The sequence below is a fragment of the Suncus etruscus genome, chromosome 11, assembly GCF_024139225.1.
Source record: "Suncus etruscus isolate mSunEtr1 chromosome 11, mSunEtr1.pri.cur, whole genome shotgun sequence".
NCBI lineage: Eukaryota > Metazoa > Chordata > Mammalia > Eulipotyphla > Soricidae > Suncus > Suncus etruscus.
Genome location: NC_064858.1, coordinates 31,824,865 through 31,851,994, shown reverse-complemented (window position 1 = coordinate 31,851,994; position 27,130 = coordinate 31,824,865). Strand labels below are relative to the sequence as shown.

The 27,130-nt window shown below is 36.0% G+C and overlaps 1 protein-coding gene across 1 annotated transcript in view; it reads right to left on the bottom strand.

Moving 5' to 3' along the window:
* Positions 1 to 27,130, bottom strand: part of SLC15A5 (solute carrier family 15 member 5) — a 109,064-nt gene that overhangs the window by 38,259 nt on the left and 43,675 nt on the right. The window contains exons 6-7 of the mRNA XM_049782900.1: positions 22,793 to 22,981; positions 13,943 to 14,071 (exon numbers count right to left, since the gene is read on the bottom strand). Of these exons, the coding sequence (XP_049638857.1) occupies positions 13,943 to 14,071; positions 22,793 to 22,981 (318 nt within the window). The remainder of the gene's footprint in view (positions 1 to 13,942; positions 14,072 to 22,792; positions 22,982 to 27,130) is intronic.

Genomic DNA, 27,130 nt, shown 5'->3' with positions numbered 1-27,130 from the left:
TAGTATTCCTCTGTACAATTGATCTAGATATTTGAAAGGTTGGTATTTTAGGATGATGGGTTGATATTTATTAAGAATAAAAAGAAATAATGCCCATTCAGTGGTTCCCGACTGTGAGAAACGGTGTTGCCTGTGCGTGTTTTTCCACTGTCCTGTCTCCTGAACCTCTTGGGAGTGGGCCAAAAAGGGCCCAGAAAAATAGCTCTCCCAGAGGCTTATCCAAGGGCCAGAAAACCAAGAAACTGTGTCCGACCATGAAAACTGACTATCCGCAGTACTCTGCAGAAAGGCAAGTCCCCTGTTTGTTATGTCAGGCTGGGAATATCAGTGCTCGCCTAATGTTTCCCAACTGTGAGAAACTGTAAGTGTTGCCTGTGCGTGTTTTTCCAATGTCCTGTCTCCTGAACCTCTTGTGAGCGGACCCAGAATAATAGCTCTCCCAGAGGCTCTAGAAGAGCATGGTGGCTCCTCTTCACTTTGCGGCAGCACACTCTTTCTAACCAATGAACCCCACCACAACACGCAGAAAAAAATCACACTACAAGCGTGACAATTGGGGAAACCTTGCAGGCAAACACCATGCACAAAGAATGAAAACAATAGCGCGGATGACCTAAAAAATTCCAACCATCTGATTAACCTCTCGGATAAGGAGTTTAGAATAGAAATATGGAAGATGTTTGTAGAACTCAAGAAAGCATAAATCGATCTGAACAGAACACAAAGACAGAAATCAGAAAACTCCAAACTGAAATAACAGATCTGAAAAACATGGTAGCTCAACTGAAAACCTCAGTGGATGGCCTCGCCAGCAGGGTAACAGCAGCTGAGGAGAGAATTGGCGTGCTGGAAGATGAGATGCAGAAAAACTCAACACAGCAGAAGAAATTGGAGAAGAACCTTAAGACAAATGATCAGGCAATGGAAAAAGTACTCAAGGAATGTGAACAGATGAAAATAGAAGTCTTTGATAAACTCAACAGAAACAGCATAAGAATCATTGGAGTCTCAGAGGCCCAGGTAGGAGATCTCCAGGAAGAATCAACTGTCAAAGACATCATCAAAGAGATACTCCCAGAGTTAAAGACTACATGCAATCAAATCCTGCATGCCCGAAGAGTACCAGCTAAAAGAGACTCACAAAAAAGTACCCCAAGACACATCCTCTTTACGATGACAACTTCCACAGATATAGAATACTGAAAGAAGCAAGATCAAAAAAGGAAATTACATTCAAAGGAGCATCCCTAAGACAGCAGACATGTCACAAGAAACTCTCAAGGCCAGAAGACAGTGGTGGGATATTGTAACAAGACTGAATGAAATAAATGCCACACCGAGAATACTGCACCCAGCCTGACTAGCGTTTAGGTTTGAAGGAAAGATACATAGTTTCATGGATAAACAACAGCTCAGAAACTTCACAGATGAAACACCAGCCTTAAAGGAAAAACTGAAAGGTCTACCTTAAGACAAGAGAGACCAACAAACACAGCAAAGTTATCTACAATGATGACATTAAATCCTATGACAATCATCTCCCTCAATGTCAATGGACTAAATTCACCAATTAAAAGACACAGAGTGGCAAAATGGGTCAAAAAGTTAAATCCAACCTTATGCTGCCTACAAGAAACACACTTAAATAGTCAGAACAAACATGACTCAAAATCTAAGGCTGGAGGAAAATCACACAATCAAACAACACCCTTAAAAAGCTTGGGTGGCCATATTAATATCTGATGACACCAACTTTATACTTAGAAAAGTGGTAGGGGACAAAAATGAACACTATGACTATGTACTAATCAAGGGATAGGTGCAACAGGAAGAAATCAGACTATTAAACATATATGCACCCAATGAAAGACCAGCAAATTATCTAATACAATTACTGACAAATCTAAAAGAAGACATTATTAATAACACAATAATTGTGGGAGACCTCAACACAGCCCTGTCAACACTTGATAGGTCAACCAGACTTAAACCCAACAAAAACATACTAGCCCTGAAAAGAGTAATGGAAGAAAGAGGACTAGTAGATATATATGACACTCCACCCCAAAAAACCTGGATACACATTCTTCTCCAATGTACATGAGTCATTCTCCAAGATAGACTACATGCTGACACATAAAACATACCTTCATAAAAAAAGAGGATAGAAATCTTGCAGGCTACCTTTGCTGACCACAAGGCTCTGAAATTAGATGTGAACTACAAAATCCCACACAGAAGAAAAACTTTAACAATTAGAAAGTAAACACCCTGCTATTGAACAACCAGTGGGTCAAGATGAAATTAAAGAGGAAATAAAAACTTTCCTGGAAACAAATGATAATGAAGACACAAACTTCCAGAATCTATGGGACACAGCAAAAGCAGTACTGAGAGGAAAATTTATAGCTTTGCAAGCACACATCAAAAAGGAAGAAGGGGCCTACCTGAATAGCTTCATGACGCAGCTCATAGAATTAGAAAGTGCTCAACAAAAGGACCCAAAAATAGGGAGACAGATGGAAATAACAAAGCTGAGAGCAGAAATCAACAAAGTGGAAACCCAAAAAACAATCTGAAAGATCAACGAAAGCAGAAGTTGGTTCTTTGAAAAAATAAACAAGATTGATAGACCATTGGCAAAACTCACAAAGGAGAGAGAGAAACCTGATAACCCATATTAGAAATGAAAAGGGGGAGATCACGACAGATATTGCAGAGATCCAAAGGGTCATCAGAGACTACTTTGAGAAACTTTATGCTACTAAACATGAGAATCTAGAAGAAATGGATAAATTCTTGGACACTTACAACCTTCCACAGTTAAGTAAGGAGGATGTAGCATATCTAAACACCCCATCACCATTGAGGAAATTGAAACTGTAATCAAACATCTGCCCAAAAAGAAAAGCCCATGCCCAGATGGAGTTACTAATGAATTCTTTCAAACCTTTCAAGAGGAGCTAATACCAAATTTAGCCAGGCTCTTCCATGAAATTGAAAAACCGGGAACACTCCCAAACAGCTTTTATGAAGCCAGCATCTCCTTGATACAAAAAACCAGACAGAGATGTTGCCAAAAAAGAAAATTACAGACCAATATCCATGATGAATGCTGATTCAAAGATCTTCAACAAAATACTGTCAAATAGGATACAATGCATCATCAAGAAGATCATACACTATGACCAAGTTGTTTCATCCCTGGAATGCAAGGATGGTTTAACATCTATAAATCTATCAACATCATACACAACATCAACAAGAAAAATAAAAATCACATGATCATATCAATAGACGCAGAGAAAGCATTTGATAAGGTCCAACACCCAATCTTGATAAAAACTCTCAGCAAGATGGGAATGTAAGGAACCTTTCTCAATCTAGTTGAAGTCATCTACCACAAGCCAATGGCAAATATTATCCTCAATGGAGAAAAACTAAAAGCCTTTTCTCTAAATTCTGGTACAAGACAAGGCTGTCCACTCTCACCACTTCTCTTCAACATAGTACTGGTAGTGCTTGTTATTGTGATCAGGCAAGAAAAAGATATCAAGGGAATCCAGATAGGAAAGGAAGAAGTCAAGCTCTCACTGTTTGCAGATGACATGATATTCTACTCTGAAAACCCTAAAGACTCTACCAAAAAGCTTCTAGAAACAATAGACTCATATAGCAAGGTGGCAGGCTATAAAATTAATGCACAAATCAATGGCCTTTTTATACACCAATAATGATAGGGAAGAGATGGATATCAAGAAGGCAATCCCATTCACATTAGTGCCACACAAACTCAAATATCTTGGAGTCAACTTGACTAAAAATGTGAAGAACCTATACAAAGAGAACTATAAAGCCCTACTCCAAGAAATAAGAGAAGACACACAGAAATGGAAGCACATACCCTGCTCATGGATTGGCAGGATTAACATCATTAAAATGGCAATAGTCCCCAAAGCATTGTACAGATTTAATGCAATCCCTCTAAAGATACCCATGACATTCTTCAAAGAAGTGGATCAAACACTTATGAAGTTTATCTGGAACAATAAACACCCTCGATTATTTTAAGCACTCCTAGGGAAAAGGAAAATGGGAGGCATTACTTTCCCCAACTTTAAACTGTACTACAAAGCAATAGTTTTCAAAATAGCATGGTATTGGAATAAAGACAGACCCTCAGATCAGTGAAATAGGCTTGAGTTCATAGAGAATGTTCCCCAGACATACAATCACCTAATGTTTGACAAAGGAGCAAGAAATCCTAAGTGGAGCAGGGAAAACCTCTTCAACAAGTGGTGCTGGCAGAACAGGTTAGCCACTTGCAAAAAACGAACATAGACCCCCAGTTAATATCATGTATTAAATGGATTAAACTTCTAGATATTGGACCTGGTACCATAAAGTATATAGAACAACACGTAGGTAAAACACTCCATGACATTGAGACTAAAGGCATCTTCAAGGAGGAAACTGCACTCTCCAAACAAATGGAAGCAGAGATCAACAGAAGGGAATACATTAAGCTGAGAAGCTTCTGTACCTCAAAAGAAATAGTGCCCAGGGTACAAGAGCCCCCCACTGAGTGGAAGAAATTATTCACCCAATACCCATCAGATAGGGGGCTGATCTCCAAAATATACAGGGCTCTGACAGAACTGTACAAGAAAAAAACATCTAATCTCATAAAAAAATGGGGAGAAGAAATGAATAGACACTTTGATTAAAAAAAAAAGAAATACAAATGGCAAAAGGTACATGAAAAAATGCTCCTCATCACTGATCATCAGGGAGATGCAAATCAAAATAACGATGAGATACCACCTCACATCACAGAGATTGGCACACATTACAAAGAATGAGAATAATCAGTGCTGGTGGGAATGTGGAGAGAAAGGAACTCTTATCCTCTATTGGTGGGAATGCCATCTAGTCCAACGTCTATGGAAAGCGATGTGGAGATTCCTCCAAAAACTGGAAATTGAGCTCCCAATTGACCCAGCTATTCCACTCCTAGGGATATACCCTAGGAACACAAGAATACAATACAAAAACCCCTTCCTCACACCTATATTTATTGCAGCACTATTCACAATAGCCAGGCTCTGGAAACAACCAAGATGCCCTTCAACAGACGAATGGCTAAAGAAACTGTGGTACATATACACAACAGAATATTATGCAGCCATCAGGAGAGATGAAGTCATGAAATTTCCTATACATGGATGTGCATGGAGTCTATCATGCTGAGTGAAATAAGTCAGAGGGAGAGAGAGAGATGCAGAATAGTTTCACTCATCTATGGTTTTAAGAAAAATAAAAGTCATTTTTGCAACAATCCTTAGAGACAATGAGAGGAGGGCTGGAACTTCCAGCTCACTTCATGAAGCTCACCACAAAGTGTGGTCAGAGTGCAATTTTAGAAATAACTACACTGAGAACTACCATAATTATGTGAATTAATGAGGGAACTGGAAAGCCTGTCTACAGATGGGGTTGGGGTGGGATGGAGGGAGATTTGGGACATTGGTGGTGGGAATGTTGCACTGGTGAAGGGGGGGTGTTCTTTACATGACTGAAACTTAATCACAATCACATTTATAATCAAGATGCTTAAGTAAAGAAAAAAGAATATAAAGAAATACTTTTAATTAAAACTTTTTGAGTTTTACGTAACAAGGTAACAAGGTTGTACATACTACAAGTTTTCCCCCACAGATAGAGTTGTTCATGATTAAATTTTAGTCCTGCAATGTATAACAACATTCACCAGTGCATATTTCCCACCACCAATGTCAACAGTTTTCCTCTCATCTTCCCTGAAGCCCTCTTCTCTCCCACACCTCAATCCCCCCACCTGCCTCTGGGTCAGGCATTTTACTTCTCTCTCTCTCTTTCTCTCTCTTTCTCTCTCTCTTTCTCTCTCTCTCTTTCTCTCTCTTTCTTTCTCTCTCTCTCTTTTTCTCTCTCTCTCTCCCCCTCTCTTTCTCTCTCCCTCTCTTTTGATATTGTGGTTTGCACTCCTGTTATTGAGAAGGTGCCATGCATGTCCCTTTCATACTAGACACATCTTTAACTAGACTCTTCACTCTTTGTGGCAAGCTTCCTACCATGGATTAGTCTTCCTAATTCTCATTTCTATTGTCTCTGGATATCAGCCCCATGCAGTCTTTTATTTTCCTTACATTGTACAGTTGAGTGATATTATTCTATGTTTATCCCTTTCTATCTAACTCATTTAACTCAGCATAATATTATTCATTTCCATCCATGTAATTTTTTAATACAAAATTTTAAAATGAATGAAAAGAAACTAAGCGTAATTTAATATTTTTAAGTTTGAGGGTTTTTTTTGTTTTTTGGGGGGTTACACCTGGCAATTCTCAGGGGTTACTCCTGACCCTATGCTCAGAAATCACTCCCGGCAGGCTCGGGGACCATATAGGATGCCAGGATTTGAACCACTGTACTTCTGCATGCAAGGCAAACACTTTACCTCCATGCTATCTCTCCGGCCCCTAAGTTTGAGTTTTAATTGATGTAATTTTATAAGAAATTAAATTCCCTTTTGGGATTCAGAGGAACAGAGTTGGAGAGGAATTTGCTAAAAGTAACAAATTCAACCTGTTTGCATACAAAAGCTTTCTATTGTGCATGATTCTCAGATGGGTCTGGCTTCTTTCAAAGGGTCAAAAAGATTTTTCTTTGTACTCCCAGAATGGACTTGTTATGTGTCACCTTGTTCTGGAGAACTAAGGTCATTGGAAGACTTCTGGACACCAGGAGGTCTGTTTCCATTATTTAAGAATGTAAATTATTTCAACTTTAGAACCCTAAATGTCCTAGGGGTTGAAAAGAGGCTTCTGCCCAGATATATTCTTTGTCTATTTTCTACTTGAAGAAATAATCACTTCTCCCTCATTTTTTGACCTAGAAGAACATAGCTTGGGTTACCAACCAGATATAAATTTACCGAGAACATGTCCTCCCTTTGAAAGACTTTTCTTTTTTATATTTAGAGTAAAGATCAGGTCATCCATCCTTGCCATATTATGTATTCCATGTTATTATTATTTTTTAACTACAAATGGTGGGGCTCAAAGTTACTCCTGGTTCTGCACTCAGGAATCAACCCCACCAGGATGTGGGCTCAGGGGACCATATGGGATGCCAGGGATCAAACCTAGATTGCTCACATGCAAGTCAAGTGCCCTATGTACTACATAATCTCACTATATTATCTCACTATATGACCACCTCCCTATTCATGCCCCAAATCACTAAACACAGGACAAGTAGTTCTGGACAGCCCCAGTTTAAACAGTGTTTTAAAAATTATAGTCAAGTAAATAATCCACATGTATGCTATTAAATTTTGTCTTTTTTCTCCTAACAATCTTCCAAATCTTATTTTTTTGTTTTCAAATTACTTTTAATATAATTTTTATTTTGATCATAGTGGCTTACATATTATTGACAATAATATTATAGGTACACATTTACATAAAATCAGGGGGGTTCCCATCACCGATTTGTCCTCCCTATACCTCCATGTTCGTTCTACCTCCCATATCCTCCTCTCTCACCCCCGGGGCTGCGAGAAGATGTGGTCCCCTCTATACCTAGCTTACTACTTAGTAGTCTTGGTCTTGGTGCCTCCCTTATTTCCCCCTCTAACTGGGAGGAAGGACTACACTACATAGTTCAAGTTATGTGGTTTTGTTTGAAGAAGAGAAAAGTAATAAACTGGGGTAAAAGTCTAATACACCAAAAATGGGCGGAATCCTTCTAGAGGCTCTCATCATTGGTTTGAGAGACGAAGGAGAAAAAGAAGGTGAAACACCCCAACTGTACAAAAAGAAGTGTCAAATATCCAGTGAACTCTCCAGTGATAACAATAGGCACCTCAAAAAAAGCCATGGTCTTGAGTTAAAAAACATGGCAGAGCACCTAAAGAAAGAAAAGAAAAGAAGAAAAAGAAAACAATATAAATATAAATGGGGACAACACCACACCACACACCACACCAAAACAAAGAAATCGACAAAAAGTAGATAGGTAAATAAAAATAAAAATAGTAATAATAATAAATGAAGAAAAATAAATATAAATGGGGACAACACCACACCACACACCACACCAAAACAAAGAAATCGACAAAAAGTAGATAGGTAAATAAAAATAAAAATAGTAATAATAATAAATGAAGAAAAATAATATAATATATAAAAAATAAAAAATGTTTTGTGCTTTTGGCCTTTTTTTTTCCTCCTGCACTGGCACAGTAAATATTGGGATCATTCGAAAAGGAATTCACTTGGCCTAGCGCTATGGGGTTTCTCCACCCTTGGGGTATATTGTCATGGGATTAACTATAGACTCCGTTCAGGTTCATTTGCTCTACCGGTGGTGCTTTCGTGGTGTTTGGAAAACTTCTGCTCTGTCCTGGGTGATGAAATAAGACCTCTGTATCTAGAGATCTCAGTACCAGATGTTATTTGTTTGTGGAGCCTCAAAAGAACTCAGAAGAGGTGGGGGCATTTCACCCTGTACCATAACACTAAAAACCTTACTGTAAGGGCATTAGTGAACTCAGAAGATGTCTTATAAACTATCCAGGGTCGTGATGGGACACTATGAGCTTAATCTCTGATATCACCATATATGCAGAAGTGATGATTCTGACTGCCTCACAGAAGTAAAGCATAAATAAATACAAAAGATATTGAAAAATTGTTTTGATTTCATGGAATAGTTTCTCTAGATCACAGTAGCCTTCTTCATTGAGAACTCTGTATTAATTCATCCTCACAACCCTATGTATTATTGTTGTAATTGGCACAAAAAGAAAACATAGAGAATTTAATCTCTCATAGGAGAGTTTAATCTCCTATCATTGTACTAATAATTGACTCAAATATTAGCAAATGTTTTAAAGAGTTTCTATATGACAAACACCACCATGAGTTATTCTGATCACAGAGAGAGGAGTAAAACCTGAGCACAACTACACTAACAATCAGCATGACAATGTTAGTGAGTGAGGGAAGTAGAATGCCTGTCTTGAATACCGGCATGGGTGGGGGAGGAGGGAGATGTGGGGCACTGGTGGTGGGAATATTGCACTGGTGAAGGGAATGTTTTTTTTTATGACTGGAATTCAATTACAAACATGTTTGTAATATGGTGCTTAAATAAAGATATTATTTAATAAATAATAAAATTAAATTAAAGTAAAAAATAAAAATACCCCAAATTTTTTAAATGTAAAAGCATATTAAATTAAAGAGTTATAATTTAAATGGTGTTCTCTTGGATACAAATTTAGATTGTGATTTACATAAAGTTCCATTTTTCTGAGATGTTCTAAGTAAACCTTCTACACATGTAAATTTTGCCAAAATTATATAACATTTTGATAAACCGTTTTTTACTATATCTTGATTTTATTTTATCCACAATAACCTATAACAGATTCACATTTAAGGAGTTGGTGATGCAGAAGAAACATTTTCATGATTCCTCACAATAGTTTGGGTATTGAAACCAAAGGGTCAATTACTACCTGTGATCCTGGAAACACTCCACTTTCTTTGTTGTATCTTAATTATTGCATTCAAAACACATGAATAAATGGCTTAGCGGAGAACAGTGCTTTAGTGGTAGATTTGGTGTGGTAACATTGTGCTCCTAAACATGCATCAACATTTTATAGTTTTTCACCTCAATATTTTTGTAACACTAATAGATAAGTTTACTTCAATAAAAATAATAATGTGAAAAATAAAGATGACAATATCACTGTTAAAATAATTATAATGAATTGAACAATGATATACTAAATCCTACCATGCTAATTTTTTCAAGAAAATTTATTTATAGTGAAATATATTTGCATACATCATTGAATTTGTAACAAAGACTTTGCCTGTTTTTTTTATCTCTAGTTCCTGAGAGACAAACCTTATACCTTAGAAATTCTTGAGTGATTGGAGTATCTTTATTAATTGGAGTGTCTAATGCTCTTGGTTAATGAGATTATTCAGTGTATGTCTCGATCAAGCATACGGAAATGATGATGCAGGATGGAATTAGTCAATCAGGAAGACCAACTTTATGACTAGAATGTTGGGTCTTCCAGACATATGAAATCACACTAAGCTCTGAGAGAGAATAAAGCCTAGAGATGGAGTTCAGCCATAAAACCCATAGTTTAATCAGAACACTTCCATACTCATAGGAATTGCTCTGGTTGGCATGTTATGTATGTTGTCATATATTAGTGTTTTAAGATATCTCTGAGAATGAAGGTTCAGTTGGGGAAATCCTCTCAAGTTTTGTTTATGTGCCTCAACCTTTGCCTCAATCTGATTCATATCTTTCGTGAATTAAAATGTTATCATCTTAGACCTTGGGATTTCCAGAATTCTGTGAATCATCTAGTAAATGATCAAATGGAAAGCAGTCTGTAGGTACCTCCAAATTTATAACCAGTTCATCAGAAGTGATAACAATTCTCAGGAGCTCTGAATATGTGACTGATATCTTAGCATGTACAGTCTGTGGAAAGCTTAATCTGTGAAGTCTGACTTAATTCTGAGTTCAGTTGCTTAAACATCCCTATAAAAGTTTACATAAAAGATAAACTGGTACTATATACTCAACTTTGCAGTTCTTAAATATGTCGAATTATTTCATTATATTTTTCTTTTAGCAAATTCTCAGAAAAATTTTATTGAGTAATTTGAAAAAAGAAAGAATATATGTTTAATATCTAAGGTGTTTTTGGTACATATATGGTAAGATTTTTACAGGTTGTCTTATAAAATCCTAATACCAGTGCTTTCCCTCTCTTGTTTCTAAATAAAGAAGATAGCCATCGGAAAATTTAACAACTTTCCACAATTTACACAATGTCTAAAGTGTGAATTTGAATCATATCAAGTAGACCATTCAATTTGGGAAAGAGTTGGGGACGTAGTAAGAATTAAAACATCCATAATTTTTAACTTCTCACTTTTCTTAGTTAACTAGACTAGATACACAGTTAAGGAAAGGTCAGCATATCTTCTTGTTAGCAACCAAAGATTGTAATTCCATTCCCTAGAACTCTACCATAGTTATAATTTACTACATAATTTTATTTTTTCCTAAAGTTTATGAAAGTATTATGGGATTTAGTGATGATTATTTTTTAACCTGATGTCTACTGTTCATTGATCTTAAGTCAAATGGATCTTTTGTATTTAAAACATTTGTTCCTATTAAAAGGAGTGTCTCATTCATAGTAGTTGTTGTTTTGATGTTTTGTAGTTATTAAATTAGTTTGTTCCAAGAGAGCACAAATTTTTTCTTTACATTATTTTATGTAATTTTGGGGGGGGCCACAACCATTTGATGCTCAGGGGTTACTCCTGGTTAAGAGCTCAGAAGTTGCCCTGGCTTGGGGGGACCATATGGGACGCCGGGGGATCAAACTGAGGTCCTTCCTTGGCTAGCACTTGCAAGGCAGACACCTTACCTCTAGCGCCACCTCACCGGCCCCTTTTCTTTACATTATTTTAAAACCACAACTATAAATATAGTTGAGACTAGAGAAGAATAAACTTGCAGGGTGTTCCATAAAATTGGCAACAGTATTTTTTAAGTGTAGGTTATATTAGGTAAGATGAAATCAAAAGACATGTTGTCCTTTGCTCTGTGCAAAAACCTAGATTGCTAACTACAGAAGATTGACATTGACAAACATGACTGGGCAGAACTTATAGTGGGACCAATAAGAAAGATCCTAGCCTAAGCATCAGCCTGGGATTTGTATAAAAAGCAAGATCTCTAATTTCAGAGGTCTAATTTTGATAACTGTGACTGAGCATAACGAAAGACACCATCCTAGGCATTTTCCTAGGATCTGAGCAAAAACTATGACCACTAATTACAACAACAGTGATTACAACAACAGTGATGGAACAGAACTTCTGGAACCATAAAGAAAGACTCTATCCTAGCCTTCATACTATGACTGACACAAATACCAAGATCTCTAGCTACAGAGGCCTGATTTTATCATCCACAACTGAGTGAAAAGTTTCCTGGCACCATAAAAAGACCTTGGGGTGTGAAAATGAGTGTGTATGGAGCCTATAGTTGTTCCCATGGCAGTATGCTTCAAGGGTGGAGAAACCCTGTATCTCTTAGTATGCAAAAAAAAAAAAAAAAAAGGCACAAAACTCTAGCAGCCCTCCTTCCTTCGTTTTTTCTAATTTTTTTTCATTTTTTTCTTTTCTCTTTTTTTCTTTTTTTAATATATATATTTATTTTCTTTCATCTTGTGGTTATTATATGATGGTTGTTTTTAGTAGTTGGGTGCTTTTTTTGTAGTTGCTGTTTTTTTTTTTTGTTTTGTTTTGTTTTTCTTCTTTCTTCCTTTTCTTCTTTTAAATTGATATTTATAACCTCTAGACAGAATACTCCCAGTTTTAGGGATTTTTTTGATTGTTTTTTTTTCTTTTTTTCTTTTTTCCCCAACAGAACCACATACCTTGAATCATCTTCATCTGCCTCATGAATTGAGGGGGAAATATTGGAGCGTACCAGGACCAAACAGTCATATGAACATTGAATGGATATAAAAAATAATCAGACTCAACACCAAACCCAAAGTCAATGACAACTGAATTATTACACAATCTACAACAAGCTATACACAGAGGGGAGTAGTTACACTAGTGGTCCAGGGGGCAAATAAGGGAGATACAGGATGCATGCCGGGAACAGGGGTGGTGGGAGGACTATGCTGCTGGTGGGAATGGCCCTGATTCATTGTCATTATGTACTTTAAATATTACTGTGAAATATTTGTAATTCACTTTGGTCACAATAAAAAGTATTTTTTAAAAAAGAAATATGTAGTATACCCCTTCAGTAACAATATTGCAAACCACGATGTCTAAAACAAAAAAAGGAAAAAGAGAGAAAGAAGAAAAATGTCCTTTACAGAGGCAGGCAGGGCAAGAGATACAGGGCATTGGTGCCTGGAAATGTGCATTGTTGCATTAGTGAAGGGTGTTCTACATAATATGACAGAATCTCAATAACCAACAGCTTTGTAACTGTATTTCATGGTGATTCAATTAAAGAATGTATTCATAAAAATTTTTAAAAATGTAGGTTATATTTACACATTAGAATGATAAAGTCTGAATTACCCTTATTTCAAAGGAAAAGCCATTTTTGTATAACAGATAATCATTATTGTCATCCTGTTATTTCCACTAGCACACATAAGAGAGGATCTTTTTCTTTTAATATGCGGAGTTTTCACATTGGTCTTTATTCCTAACCAAAATCTCTAAGGAGAAAATTTTCCAAGATCATTTGTTATTCAACTCATAATTTTTCTTTGGTTATATTGATAAGATTTCTGGCAAATTACAAGGGAAAATGATCACCCAGATACCCCATCTCCTCTATTTAAGTGGGTCTTACCTTTTCTGAGGATTATCTATGCCAGTTATGAAGCATTATTGAATATAAACTCATTGAAAGCCCTAATAAGAATATAATGACCACTTTGTTTTAAAATACACTAAAGAAAGACAGCAGACAGGGTCTCTTGAGAAGTGACATTCTGTAATTACCTCCTCCTATCAAAAGAAAAACAATTCCCGGAAATTAATGAATACAGCAAGAGTCTATTTCCTATCTTAATTCTATCTTAATTGCAAAAGTGGATCAATTAAAAAAAAGGCTACACTGGCAGGGCCCTTCTCTTAAGATTTTTCCTTTGAATTCTCTAGCGTAAGCACATATAGAAGCATATATATTGAATGTACATGTATACATATATAGAAGCATGAAAATATGTGCATTGTAGATCAAATATATATGCATGTACATATATGTGTTACACACATATATATAAGCACACTGAATCTAGCTTTACCTTCTGAGAAGAGAGAGACCAACTGCACCATCAGTGCCCCTGTGAAACAGCCAAATCCATTGAATAGAGTTAGCAGATTCTTAGAGCTTCCTCTGATGTTCCTTGGAACAAATCTGTGAATGACAGAGACTGAGAGAGAAAAAGAGGGTCAGAATTTAGAGCCTTCTCTCTAAACTACTTTAAAATTGCTCTTCAAATCAATTTCGGTTGTACTTCAAAACAAGTTTTCTGGTGCTGTCAAAATATGGGCTTGTATTCATGATGTGAATGTTACTTTAGTGAGATATTTCACAATGTTATAATTTGCAGATATCGGCAAGTACTAAAATGGGGACAAATGTACTCTGGAAATGTGTCTGATGCTAGAATCTCCCAATAGAGCCACTAAATTTAACCTAATTGAAATATTTCTGATGGAGTTTTGATTGCAGCCAGGCTTGTGCTCAGTCAATCTACCAATAAACTCTATGATTCTATATATCATTAACTGTCTTATGAATGCTGACATATGTTAAATAAAATTGACAATGGAGATTAAGAACATGCAATCTGAAATAAAAAATATAGTGTTCAAATCTAAGGCCTTCAATTTCAATAATTTGTGATTTTAATTGTTTAACTTTCTAAACCTCAATATTATTCTTTGGAAAATGGGAATCATATCATTTTGCATTTGCATAGAGGATGTGAATAGTGCTTAATTCTAATACATTAAAGCATAGGACAATAATGGCCTGTGGAGACTGAAAAAAAGCTTTGCTGTTTTAACAATCTGTTGTGAGATACTCAACAAAACCCTTCTAAGCATTGAATTGTCCAGTAACGGAGAGACCACTCATTCGTTAAGCTCATTAAGGGTCTCCAGATTGTCTTTCATTCCTTCAAGTTGCTATTGCAACTTAATAGTGGCATAGGTTGAAAGAAAATCAGGCAACTAGATTGATTTAAAATGTCAATGAAGGGACAGAAATAATAGTAAAACAAGCAGAACAATTTGCCTTGCACACAGCTGACCCAAGTTTAATTCCTAGCACCTCATATACTCCGTAAACTTGCCAGGAGTGATCTCTTAGTGCAGTCAGAAGTTAGCCCAGAGCACAGCCTGATGAGGGCCTTCCCCCTCAAAAGTCAAACTTAATTTTTGTACATCAGAAAGATGAAAATAATTATAAATTGTTTTGTCTCTATCATCTTCCTATAAACCTTTTTAGTTATCTATGAAAATCTTAGGGATATATGCTAAAATATTTATATTTAACATAATATCTGGGATTTGCTTCAAACTCACACAACAGAGAGGAAGAGGCTCTGGGAATGAGAGAGAATAAGTTTGGTCATGATTTGAAAACTGGCCAAGCTAGAATTATGATAATCCTGCTTTTGTAATGTGTGTGGTACAAAATTATAAGAAAATGCATTTAAAGGCAGGACCAATTTTAGCTTTGAATGGCTGGAGTTTTGAATTTTTAATTTTTCCTCTACCCACTCTTTTGTGCTTTGCAAATTTCTCTACAATGAGAGATTAAATTTCATGTAATACAAGTGGTGATAGAAAATTGATATACTGTGAACACTTAAACCTTTAGTTTCATTCTCTAGAAAAAGAAAGAGATCTTTTATTTCCTCCATTTCCTCTAAGGAAAATTTTACCCATGGCTTATTTGTACTTTGCCTCACTCAAGCTCTGATTTGCCCAGTAATTTTAAATCATTTTACAACTATATATTGTAAGTATATTACTGCTTCTTTTAATGTTTTTTTGGTTTTTTTTTTGTTGTTGTTACTGGGTGCTCAGGGCTTACTCCTGTTCTGGCTCTGCACTCAGAGATCACTTGTGGCAGACTTGGGGAACCATATGGGGTGCCAGAGATTGAAACCAGGTCAGTTACAGACAAGCCAAACTAACGCCCTACACACTGTACTATAGTTCTGGCCCTTCTTCACATCCTTGCATTCATTTAACATTTCTTTTGCTTTCTGTAGATCCAGCTTTGAGCTCTAGGAATGAAGCTATAGGGATAGAGAAAGAAAGAGTTGGAAAGTGGGGGGCATATTTTCTGTATTCTGATCTCTAATGAAGGAGAGTAGAGTTAGATATAAGAAGAATTGTGCTAATTTGATACAGATGCTTATTAGGGATTAGGTTGATGGTAGTGATAAATACTGTGGGAGAGAGCTCTGAGTATTGGGGTTAAGGGTCATCTCCTGTGCAACTATCCTATGTAACACAGGCCACTCACAGCAGCTCCACGCCCACATATTTTGTTTTTTAAGAAAGATCCAAAAGCAAGTATGAGGGAAATGCTGAAACGGCTTTAGAAAGAAAAGGATTCATAGTTACACAAAAGGTTTGGCTTATGAGCTTTCCTTTCTATAAATACGAAGAGATAAACAATGGGCAAAAAGACTAAGTAGGCTGATTTCTTTCACAGAGAAAAAGCCGAGCGTACAAGCCCATTATTACTCTGCTAGTTAATTATTAATCCTATGCTTTTCTCCTGCTAAAACTTCTGGTGCAGTATATAATTCATGAACGCACTTGGCCAGCTCTCTGCCTGCTGGTTAATCTCTCTTTGGTGTCATTTTAGTAGTTTTGAAAGCCTCTGGTTTCTTTTTATAAGACTTAGCTTTTCAATGCTTTGGATCTACTGGCTTGTTCTGATTATTTTTTACTCAAGTGATCATCAGTTTGCTTTTTGAGCCTACAGAATACTTTGTTTATCATGTTATGTATGGATATTATCAACAAGTCTGCCACTTATGATTATGCTATTCTAAAGTTCTCACAAGTAAATTCACTCCAAGTGCATGTGGAAACTGATCTTGCCAAAGAGAGTTGCAATGTGTCTCCCAGGCTGGTGAGTGTCTGCAAAGATGTCCCTGTTCAGCCAATGTGGAGTCTACCAACCACAGGGCCATCAGCAACTTTCAAAGGACCTGGAGACTCACTGCTGAAAACTTCTTTTACTTCCATATTGCTAAAACACTTAAGATCTGGTCACTGTGCTTGGTGAATAGTTATTTTGAATAGATGAAGAAGTGTTGTTGTCCTAGAGAACGAAACTGTATTGTCTGTATTCAGATCATTGTTTTTTCCTTATCCTTCAAGGGCATTAGCTTTGAATCTCAAAATATTTAATTATATAACCTGACACCTTTCTATTGTTTTCTCATCTGCCTTTCTCTAGGTCATTTTCTTCTATATGCCTGTCATTTGCTACTCTTTCATGGACATACCCTACAGCTCTACTTCTGCCACATTTTGGCACTCCTAACCTAAATCTCAAGATCCTTTTTAATGAATCCTGGAAAATAATTAAGAGACCCAAAGGTTTCCAGCTCAGGCACCCAATAAACTAGAGAATCTGAGTTACTATGATTACAATTTATTGTTTGCAATGTTTTGTGACAGTGATGTTTGTGTGATGTTTCTCAAGTCATGCTTTCTTTCCAAACAAGATGAAAATATTTTGCCTTGGTCCTCCCAAGCAAGTCTGTATGAAGAGGTGATATGCTAATTATGGAAGCTGGAGGCATAAGGAAAAGTATCCAGAAGCTGACAAATGTGGATCAGTGATAATGCCATGGGCAGGCCCAACCAGGCATCTGGATTTTACTGAAAATCACCCAAGGGTGCTGTGCTGGGTGCCACTAATGAGAACTCTTAATAACTGCATCATTGTAACAGGAAAGAATAAGATAAAAGTGAGGAAGGGCCGCTGACCAAGTTGGCAGAGCACTACAAGGAAATGGAGGCACAGATGTAATTTCTTGTTGAACTGTCAGAGAACTGATACCCTCTAGCTGACTACAGTTCCTACCCTGGTGTTGCCACTGTCAAAGTACAATGGAACCAAACCACCGATTCATCAGAACCTGCCATCAACTTCAGCTTCCTCTCCAAATCCCAGCAGTGAGGGACCCTTCCAGAGACATCATATCACAGCTGGACCATTGGTGAACAGACCAATGTATATATATATATATGTACAATTTAATATTATATTAGATTTAGGTTAGATAGTTAGAATTGAGTACCAAATAAAGCATGATTTGCATAATATGAACTACCTGGTCACTATGTCACTGCTTGCCACTCAATTTCCTCCATGTCCCACTACTGATATTCTTCTGGTCTTTTATCCTGCCAGAGTATGGTTTCTTGGTTCCTGAACTTTTTTTTTTTATTTTATCAAATCCGTTGTGATTTTCAAAGTCCTTCATAGTTGAAGTTCAGATATGCAATGAATCAAGGCCAATCCCACCACCAGTGTCGAACTCCCTCCGCCAAAGAACCCAGAGTGCATCATATACCACCACCATTTCCCCCCTGGCCTGCAAGTTTAACAGACTCATTTAAGTTTAAATTGTTAGTTTGGGTCTCTTGATTTTATTGTTGTTGAATTTTAAAGTTAACTATGCACACCGGGAGACTTATCTCTGAATCAGGAGTTGGTGAACTATATAATCAGGTTCATCCAATCCACAAACTATTTTATTAAAAAAAGTTGGAGATGGAACCCTGCAACCCCATTTATAAAATTGATGTAATTTCTGACTGCTTCCAAACCAGATTAAAAACCTTAGATATTCATAACAAAGAGTGTTTATTCTGTGTTAAAGCCTTCATTATTATATATCTAGAGTCCTGCCTGTGAGCTATCCCTCAGGTACTAAACTACTTGTCCCTCTCCAGAACCTCTACTTTATCACTCCTTTTATCATTCTCACCTCTATTATACTTTTTATGTTCTCAGTGCTATTAAAAAGTTCAGTCTGTGGTCAATAACTCAATACATTTTTTAAATACTCACCTGATACCTTTGCTATCTCTCTTGCTTTTTAGAATTTGATCACCAAATCTATTATTGGTTGACCATATTTGATTCTATATTCCTGTAAGTTAATATAGCTGAAGAAAAACCCATAACCACCTTGACCAATTTATTGTAAAAAATTGCTGCCCCCAAACCTCAAACGCTCTTCTGCTCCTCACTGGCAACATTCTATATCTCTCCAGTTCCTTTACAGTTTCTCTGTCCTAAGAATTAAAGCATAAATTTCATATCTCTATTGTTTTGTCAAGCCTTCAAATACCTTACTTGTCTTGGCACTGAGTTCATGACCTTGATTCCTACCTCTTTTGGAAAAAAATCACTTATCAACCATAAATCTTCACCTCAGTTGAACTATTCATCATCAGCCATCTAAAATATTTTTATCTTAGTTTTCTTCTATCTCCACCTGCCATTTCTTTCTGCCTCTTTTAAATATTTTTCTTTTTAAACATCTAAATGATGAAGTGTTTACAGACTCCATTCTTAAATCTTCTCTGTCTACACTGACCCATCCTAATCTAATCTAATTCTAATCTTGCTGATTTCAGCAAGTCCCACACTTTTTTTAAATTTATTTTTGGTTTTGGGACCACACCTGGAATTGCTCAGGGTTTACCTCTGGTCTGTGTTCAGGGGTCACTCCTGATTGGCTAGGGGATTATATGGTACCTAAGATCAAAACTGGGTCAGCTGCCTGAAAGCCCTCCCTACTGTACTATCTCTGTGACCCCATATGCTATCATTTTAAATACTATGGATATGCTTTTCACTCTCAAGTTTATATTTACCTCATATTATCTTATGAGATTCCAGACTTCATATACGATAGTGTATTTGGCATGTCTGTTTGACATCTCAAGCTCAATATGTTCAAAAAAGCTGAACATGTATTCATCTTCCTAAAGCTTGCTCCCCAGTTGCCAGCTATAAACTTTGATGCTCTTTTTAACTTCTTTTTATCTTTCATACCTACTGATGTGCCTTCAAAATAAAGCTAAGAGTTTCCTATTCTTTACCATTTTTACTACTACATGCCAGAACCAATTCTTTTTCAAGGTGATAGGCTAATCAGAGAAGACGTTTTGTTTTGGGGACACACTTGCTGGTACTCAAGGCTTATTCCTGGCTCTGCACTTAGGAATCACTACTGGTGGTCTGAGGGAACCACATGAGATTCTGGGGATCAAACCTGGTCAGCCACATGCAAAGCAAAAAGCACTACTCCTACTATCACCTTGACTCCAATCAGAGAAGGCTTTTAAAAGATCTTGAAAAAGATACAATAATGTGAAGAAGTCAAATGCTTGAAAATAAAGGACAGAGAATTCCTGGTAGAGCACATGTCCTAGGGGCAGAAGAAGTTTGAGATTTTAGACATTCAGATAGAAAACAATCAAAATTCTGGGGCCAGTGAGGTGGCGCTAGAGGTAAGGTGTCTGCCTTGCAAGAGCTAGCCAAGGAAGGACCGCAGTTCAATCACTTGGCGTCCCATATGGTCCCCCAAGACAGAGGCAATTTCTGAGCGCTTAGCCAGGAGTAACCCCTGAGCATCAAACGGGTGTGGCCCAAAAAACAGAAAAAAAAAAAAAGAAAACTATCAAAATTCTAATGAAGTGGTCAATAGCAGGAATGTTGCAAAATGTAGTTGAAACATTACACTGAACACAAATTATATGGGTCCTTATTCTTTATTTAAGAATTTTTTTCTTGAAAATTCTACTGTCTAATTTAAAGTAAAGAAATGATAAGATTTATAATTTGGAAAGATCATTATGATTATTTTGAAGAGAATAGACTCATGGATCAGGGGAGGAGGCAGGGAGATATTTAGGAAGTTTCAATGAATTGGTGTTTGTTGTGATATGCAATTGGTGTAAAGAGCAATAGAGATAATGACACTGGTGCTCATTTACTATATAATGCCTCAGGGTAGAGTTTAGGACTTGCTTCTGGGTTACAAATAAGAAGTCAGAGGAAGAGGAGAATCTTCAAATAGACTCCTGAGGAGGACACAATTCTCACTGTGCCAGCACTTCAAGTGTCAGAGTCCTGGTATTAAAGTAGAAAGCTGTGAGTAGAATTCCTATGTTTAAACCCTGGTGTCACACTGCTCATTCATGTGAATCATTGTAATAACACTAAGAGCACACAGCATAACTGCTAATTATTGAGTGCCCTGTTAGAGACACTCTGTTGATTCCTTTACATAAAATATTTCACTCATACTTTAAAACAACCTGTTTAATAGATGATGCTGAGGACTCAGGATTGCCAAATAATCTTCCCAAGGTCAGACAGCAGGTCAGTGGATTCCTATCTCGATGCCATGATACAGGGAAGAATTATAATTACTTCCACTTTAAAGATCAGAAGGTGAAATATGGAGGTTAAATGAATTTGCAAGGTCACACAGTTAGTAAGTGACAAAACTGGAAATAAATACAAACCTTTCTGGTCCTTACCCTCACTTCTGTAGTGGGTAAGTTAATTGACTTAGCTGGACCTGTTTCCCAACGAGTAAATCAGGAAGGGGTGGGCCGAGTGAATTATATTACTTGATATGCCCTTTTAATAGTCTGTGATTATAAGTACCTATCTGGCATTTGTATGTTGAGCCACAATTTTATTACCTTTCTTCACCTCTAGTCCAGAATACTACCTGCAATATTTATTTAGGAGACACAATCAGGATATTCTCTTATGCATTCTTTGTATTTCTTTCAGTGTCAGATAATGTCATATAAGAATTTATTCAAACAATATATATAGAATAAAATGGTTTAATATTATTAAAAAGAAGTTTTAATTAAGTTTTAAATTTTTTAAAAGTAACCTATAAACTTAATTGTATTCAAACATTTTTTCAGGGGTTTTCTTTAAAATATTCATTTATATATACATAGTAAATATGTTTATCAATGTAATAAACTTGGATAACTTCTGAACTTAATAGAGTAATAGAATATTTTGGGTATAAGTAAAATGATTGTGGGATTTTCATTTAGAATGACTACTCCAAAGGTCTTGCTCTGAGAAGATAGAATGGGAGAGATGTTGGAGATCAGAAAATAGGAGTTATAAAAATAATCTTGATGATGTGTAATTGGGGCTTGAGTTATAACTAGGTTTTCTCTGCAGGGAAATAGAAGGAAGAGAAATTTAAGATGTGACAGATTACGCTGACAAATGCTCATTACTGTATTGCAAGAAGTCACTGAAATATTTCATCAATTTAAAATATCACCAACCCAGGTAGTCCAGAAATCACTTGATATTTAATAAAGTTATTTTGAACCTGTCTTATGAAAAACACACATGATCATACTTTCTTTAGCCCAAATTAATTTAAAGACATTGTGTTATCTGGAAAATTATCTTAAAATTCCCTTCCATTTATAAGTTTGAACACTCTCAGAGAACATTAAAATGTTATTTTTGGAGAGGTAATAAAAATGGGAGTTTGTGGGGCCGAAGCGATGGCACAGCAGTAGGGTGTTTGCCTTGCACAGAGCTGACCGAGGTGACCGAGGATAGATCGCTGTTTGATACCCCAGCATACCAAATGGCCCCAAAGCCTGGAGCGATTTCTGAACGCAGAGCCAGGAATAACCCCTGAGCATCACCAGGTGATGCCCAAAATACAAAAAAAAAGGGGGGGGGTGTTTCTATGAGTTGGGAGAGAGCTGGGTAGTGGAAAGGACAGAAGAGAGTTTTAGTTTGAGTCTAGTAGGTTTGTCTGATATTTGTAGCAGTTTTATCCTACAACAGTAAAGGTGGCCAAACAGGTTAGAAAATCTTTAATTCCATTTATATTCAGGCAGAATTATTAATTGTATGTGATAAAGGGATAAAGAGAAAGGAAACTTTTATTTTTTAATTAGGGTGACCAATAGGCTGGTGCAAATCTTCTTGGGGTGTCCTATCTCCCCTGCTGAATTGCTTCTGCTGATATGATTGATGTTGGTATGAACAGTTAGTGAGCTCATTTAGGAGATAACATAGTGGTACTCACAGGCTGGGCTGACCATCATCTCAGCCATTCCTAGTAGCAAGTACGGAAGGACCAGGTACACACATGGCATGGAGGAGACACTGAGTAATTTGCCTGATCGAGGTTGTTCCATAGAAGGGAAATGCTTCCTGTAGATTTCTAGGAAGCCGGCTACCATCACAGACAAAACAGCACACAGGTTCCCAGCAACTGGAAGGGAAAGATCAGAATAAAAGAAAGAGCTAAAAATCATTGTTCTAGGCCTTAGAGTTTCTTGCTCTTTCAAAAAGAAGATTTTTCTTGGCTTTTCTTTTCTGTCATGGTGATATATATATATATATATATATATATATATATATATATATATATATATGCCATTTACTTGCCTTTTATGCTCATTCTGTCTGGCTCTCTTTCTCTCCAACAAATGATCACATTGATTCCCCATCCTAACTTATTGGTGATAGGACCTCAGATTAGTTATTCAACCTCATTATCACTCTTCTAAACTCTAAACCAGAGGCTAAAGGCTTTGTACTTTGTGAAGAGGCTCTGAGATTTAAATAAGATAATTTACTAACATTACAATAAGGGTTCCTGGTGGCAATTAGTAGTGACTGTCCTTAAATACAAAGCATAAAAGCCTAAATTTTTATCTATAGAGAAGATTTATCTTCCTTGATATTCTTTTTAGGCACATATGAAACAAAAATAAATTTTGGAAAATATAAAATAAATCACTTCTTCATAAGAGGTATGAAATCATGTCTTTAAAACATATAGAATCTGGAAGTACATCATCTCTGCAAAACTTTTTAAAAATATATCACTTTTTAAGGTTTTAATTAATTTTTTTTAGAATGTCTGCTTCTGATAAAACTTGTAAGCATTAGATGTTAGTTTTATGACATTCTATAATCTGCAGAAAGGTAAAGCAGCTATTTGGGTATTAAGACTAGAAGCTTTTGTTTAGTAACATAATAATGTTCAACATGAGTTTTGTAGGGGTAGACATAGTTTTTGTAAAGGGTAGACATTGAATCAATTATTTAGGTGATGCTTCTCTTCTTTTCCTTTAATTTTCCCAGAATTGTCTAGGATATGTTGGAAATAAATATGGATTTAGTTACTGTTCTGTTGCAGTTATATATACTGAAATCATTCCATTTTCTCAATCTATCATTCATTTTACTGAATTTAATCCCATTGTTAGAGCATAGGCAAACTTTAGCATGATAGAATTTACTTGAAATTTAGAGACAGTCACAGTTTTGCTAAGTTGCATATAATTTCAGATAAGACAAAGCTTTCAATTCTGAAAAAAATCAATCTAATGTTTAAATAGGTTGGTGTTTGTTTTGGTTGATAGAGAAACTGGTAGGTAAATTTTTCAGTTTATCTCAGCATTTAAATGTATCCAGAAAGTCTGTTCTTTCTTGAGACCTTAAGAAATGGAAAGTGTCAAGAAAGGGGGAAATATGATAACCATTTGAAAATTGGAGAAAATTTTATTTTTATTATTTTAAATTAAATTCTAAAAAGGTCCATGTCTAGTGAAGTAGAGATTTTTGGTTCTATAAGTAGCTCAGATAAAAAATAAATTTCAAGTATTATCTAGTTTTAGATCAAGTTTATCATAGAATTGCATTTATCCAGATTACTTGACACATTATAGTTTCATCAGAAAGAAAGAGCTAATATGTCAGCCCAATTTAATGTTGACTTTGCTCCTACTATCTGCATTGCACAGTTAGAGGTATCAGATGAGAAAGATCTATTCTTGGTCATTGTGGATGCACATTTTATTGGGAAAATTATGGAGAAGAACTGATGTCAAGCCAGAAAGGTGAAAAAAATAATGTCATGCTTTAAAGAAAGAAGTGTCTCAATATAAAAAGGAAAGCAGTACTAATGATATGAGTAAAGGCACCGAATGGTAAAAGAGTCAGACACACTTTTAAACTGGAGAGAAACTCAAGTTATTTAGGATCAGAAGAAAAAAAATACAAATACACAGGAGCAGAGTAGAATTAGAAAATTATTTTGAAGGTAATGGAATCATTGACAATATAAAGCAAATTCTAATTAAAAATCATCTAGATAATCTGTCTCATCTGCCCCATTTTGGTTATCATCTCTGAAAAGTAAAAGTTCTTACATTTCTTGCTAGGAAGTTAATGGTATTAGAAGTAATAGTTAAAGTTGGGGCCGGGCGGTGGCGCTAAAGGTAAGGTGCGCCTGCCTTGCCTGCACTAGCCTTGGACGGACCGCGGTTTGATCCCCCGGTGTCTCATATGGTCCCCCAAGCCAGGAGCAACTTCTGAGAGCATAGCCAGGAGTAACCCCTGAGCGTTACCGGGTGTGGCCCAAAAACCAAAAAAAAAAAAAAAAAAAAAAAAAAAGAAGTAATAGTTAAAGTCAATGATATTTTCCCTGAAAATGGCTATTTTAGTTTTGTGGGAAAATTGACAAAAAAAAAAATGAATCTATGTAAGTAGTTATCTAATGAAAGAATACATTTCTATACACTTCTTAAGTGAAGAAATTAAAAATATTTTAGGGTAGAATGGAAATGGAATTTTCTTAATTGATGTTTAGAGTTATGTTTCTTAAGTCAGTTGTAAATGTCCATAAATGAAAACTATTCTTAGTTTTCTGATAGTAGAAAAGCAATGGGCTGATCCAATTGTATCCATGTTACCCTAGTTGGCCAATTCTTGATTTAAAGATTAGCATTTATTGACTATTACTGAGTTTTAGCTCTAAGCATATGGGAAATTGTGGCATTTGTGGGAAGAGGAAGGTTTGGGGCCATACCTGCTGATTTTCAGTGGCTATTTCTGTCTCTGTATCAGGAGTGACCCTGATAATGCTTGGGGACCATCATATGTTAGAGAACTAGAATCAGGATTGGCAAGTTGAGATGTAAGCATCATAACCCTGGGTCATCTCTCCACTTCCCTGAAATTGTGGCATTTTTACTTGGCCCCTGTGCACAGAAAAGAAGCACAGGAGATAATCTTTTGCTTCTTGCAGAGTTGTAGGTATTGATCCATGACCCCACAGGGCAAGGCAAAAGTACACTGAGAGCATCATCCCAGCCCAATGTGAGGGTGGTTGTTCCATCTCCTCCTCTGTTCTTGAATTTCAAAGCATGGTTCTCAGTCGGCTGCACAATGTCAACAAATCAGATCTACATTTAAACAAGATCCCTAGAAGATTCTTACACACATTAAATTTTAAGACACACACTCTAGATAGAGCACTATGAAGCTTGTTCTTGAAAATTCAACAAAACACAGTTGATTTCAAGACAAGTACACTTATTTAACTAATTTACCCAGTTATTTTAGGGCAAAGTGTGTTTCACTCTAAGAATCTACATAACTACATTTTGACTTAGATTTGCTACAACACTCTGGTGCCAGTGAAATATGACTTTAAAAATAAAAATTCTATTTTACCCCAAACTGCCCCATTTTTACTACTAAATTCTATAAGTAGTATATTCTTAATATATATTAAGTAGTATCTTCTTTATATATATTAAATTGTACACATAGTATATAATAGTAAATTCTATAAGTAGTATAAGCACATCCACAGTAGTTTATCAGAATGCATACATTTACAATTTCAAGATTTTTATTTATAAGATAAAGTGTAATGGTTCTAGAGAAGAAATTATATCTCACTAAGTACGGTACATTAATATTGATTGTGGTTTCAAACAAGTTCAGAAGAGATCTGAAGCCCTATACTTTATTCTAATATCCTAGCACGTAATAATTTCTCAGATTAAGCCAGCAGTGAAATAAAAGAAAGCCAGAATTTATTCAGTGATTAGGGCTGCACATTTATTTTGTATTGAAGTAAAATCTGTGCTAAAGAAAATACATTACGATTCTTAATGATTCACTGAATGAATATACAGAGGAAATTATGGTTTGGAGTAGGATGTCAAATAAATATGTCTCTGACATATGTATAAGCTTAAAACCCTAAGTGTGAGATTCTAACAAGTCCTGGGGAAATTGTCTTTACATCCATGATTTTGGAAATTTTCTAGAAATAAAACATTCATGTAAGAATGAAAAGGGGTCTCTACATTTCTAATAGAGCTAGACTATTTTTATATCTAACTGCTGTCTTAGTAGTAGGTATTTCTCACTTGCTATTTATTAGAATGATAAAGTTTGGCTTTTATTTCACTTTTCCCTCTTAATTTTGATCTATGTATGTTCCTATATTTGAATTGAGATATCCATCCTTTGCACTTTCTCCTATTGTTGTTTCTCTTTAGATCACTGGGACTCATTTTAAAAGCTTCAGCTCAGTTATGATTTGCTTTCTGAATGT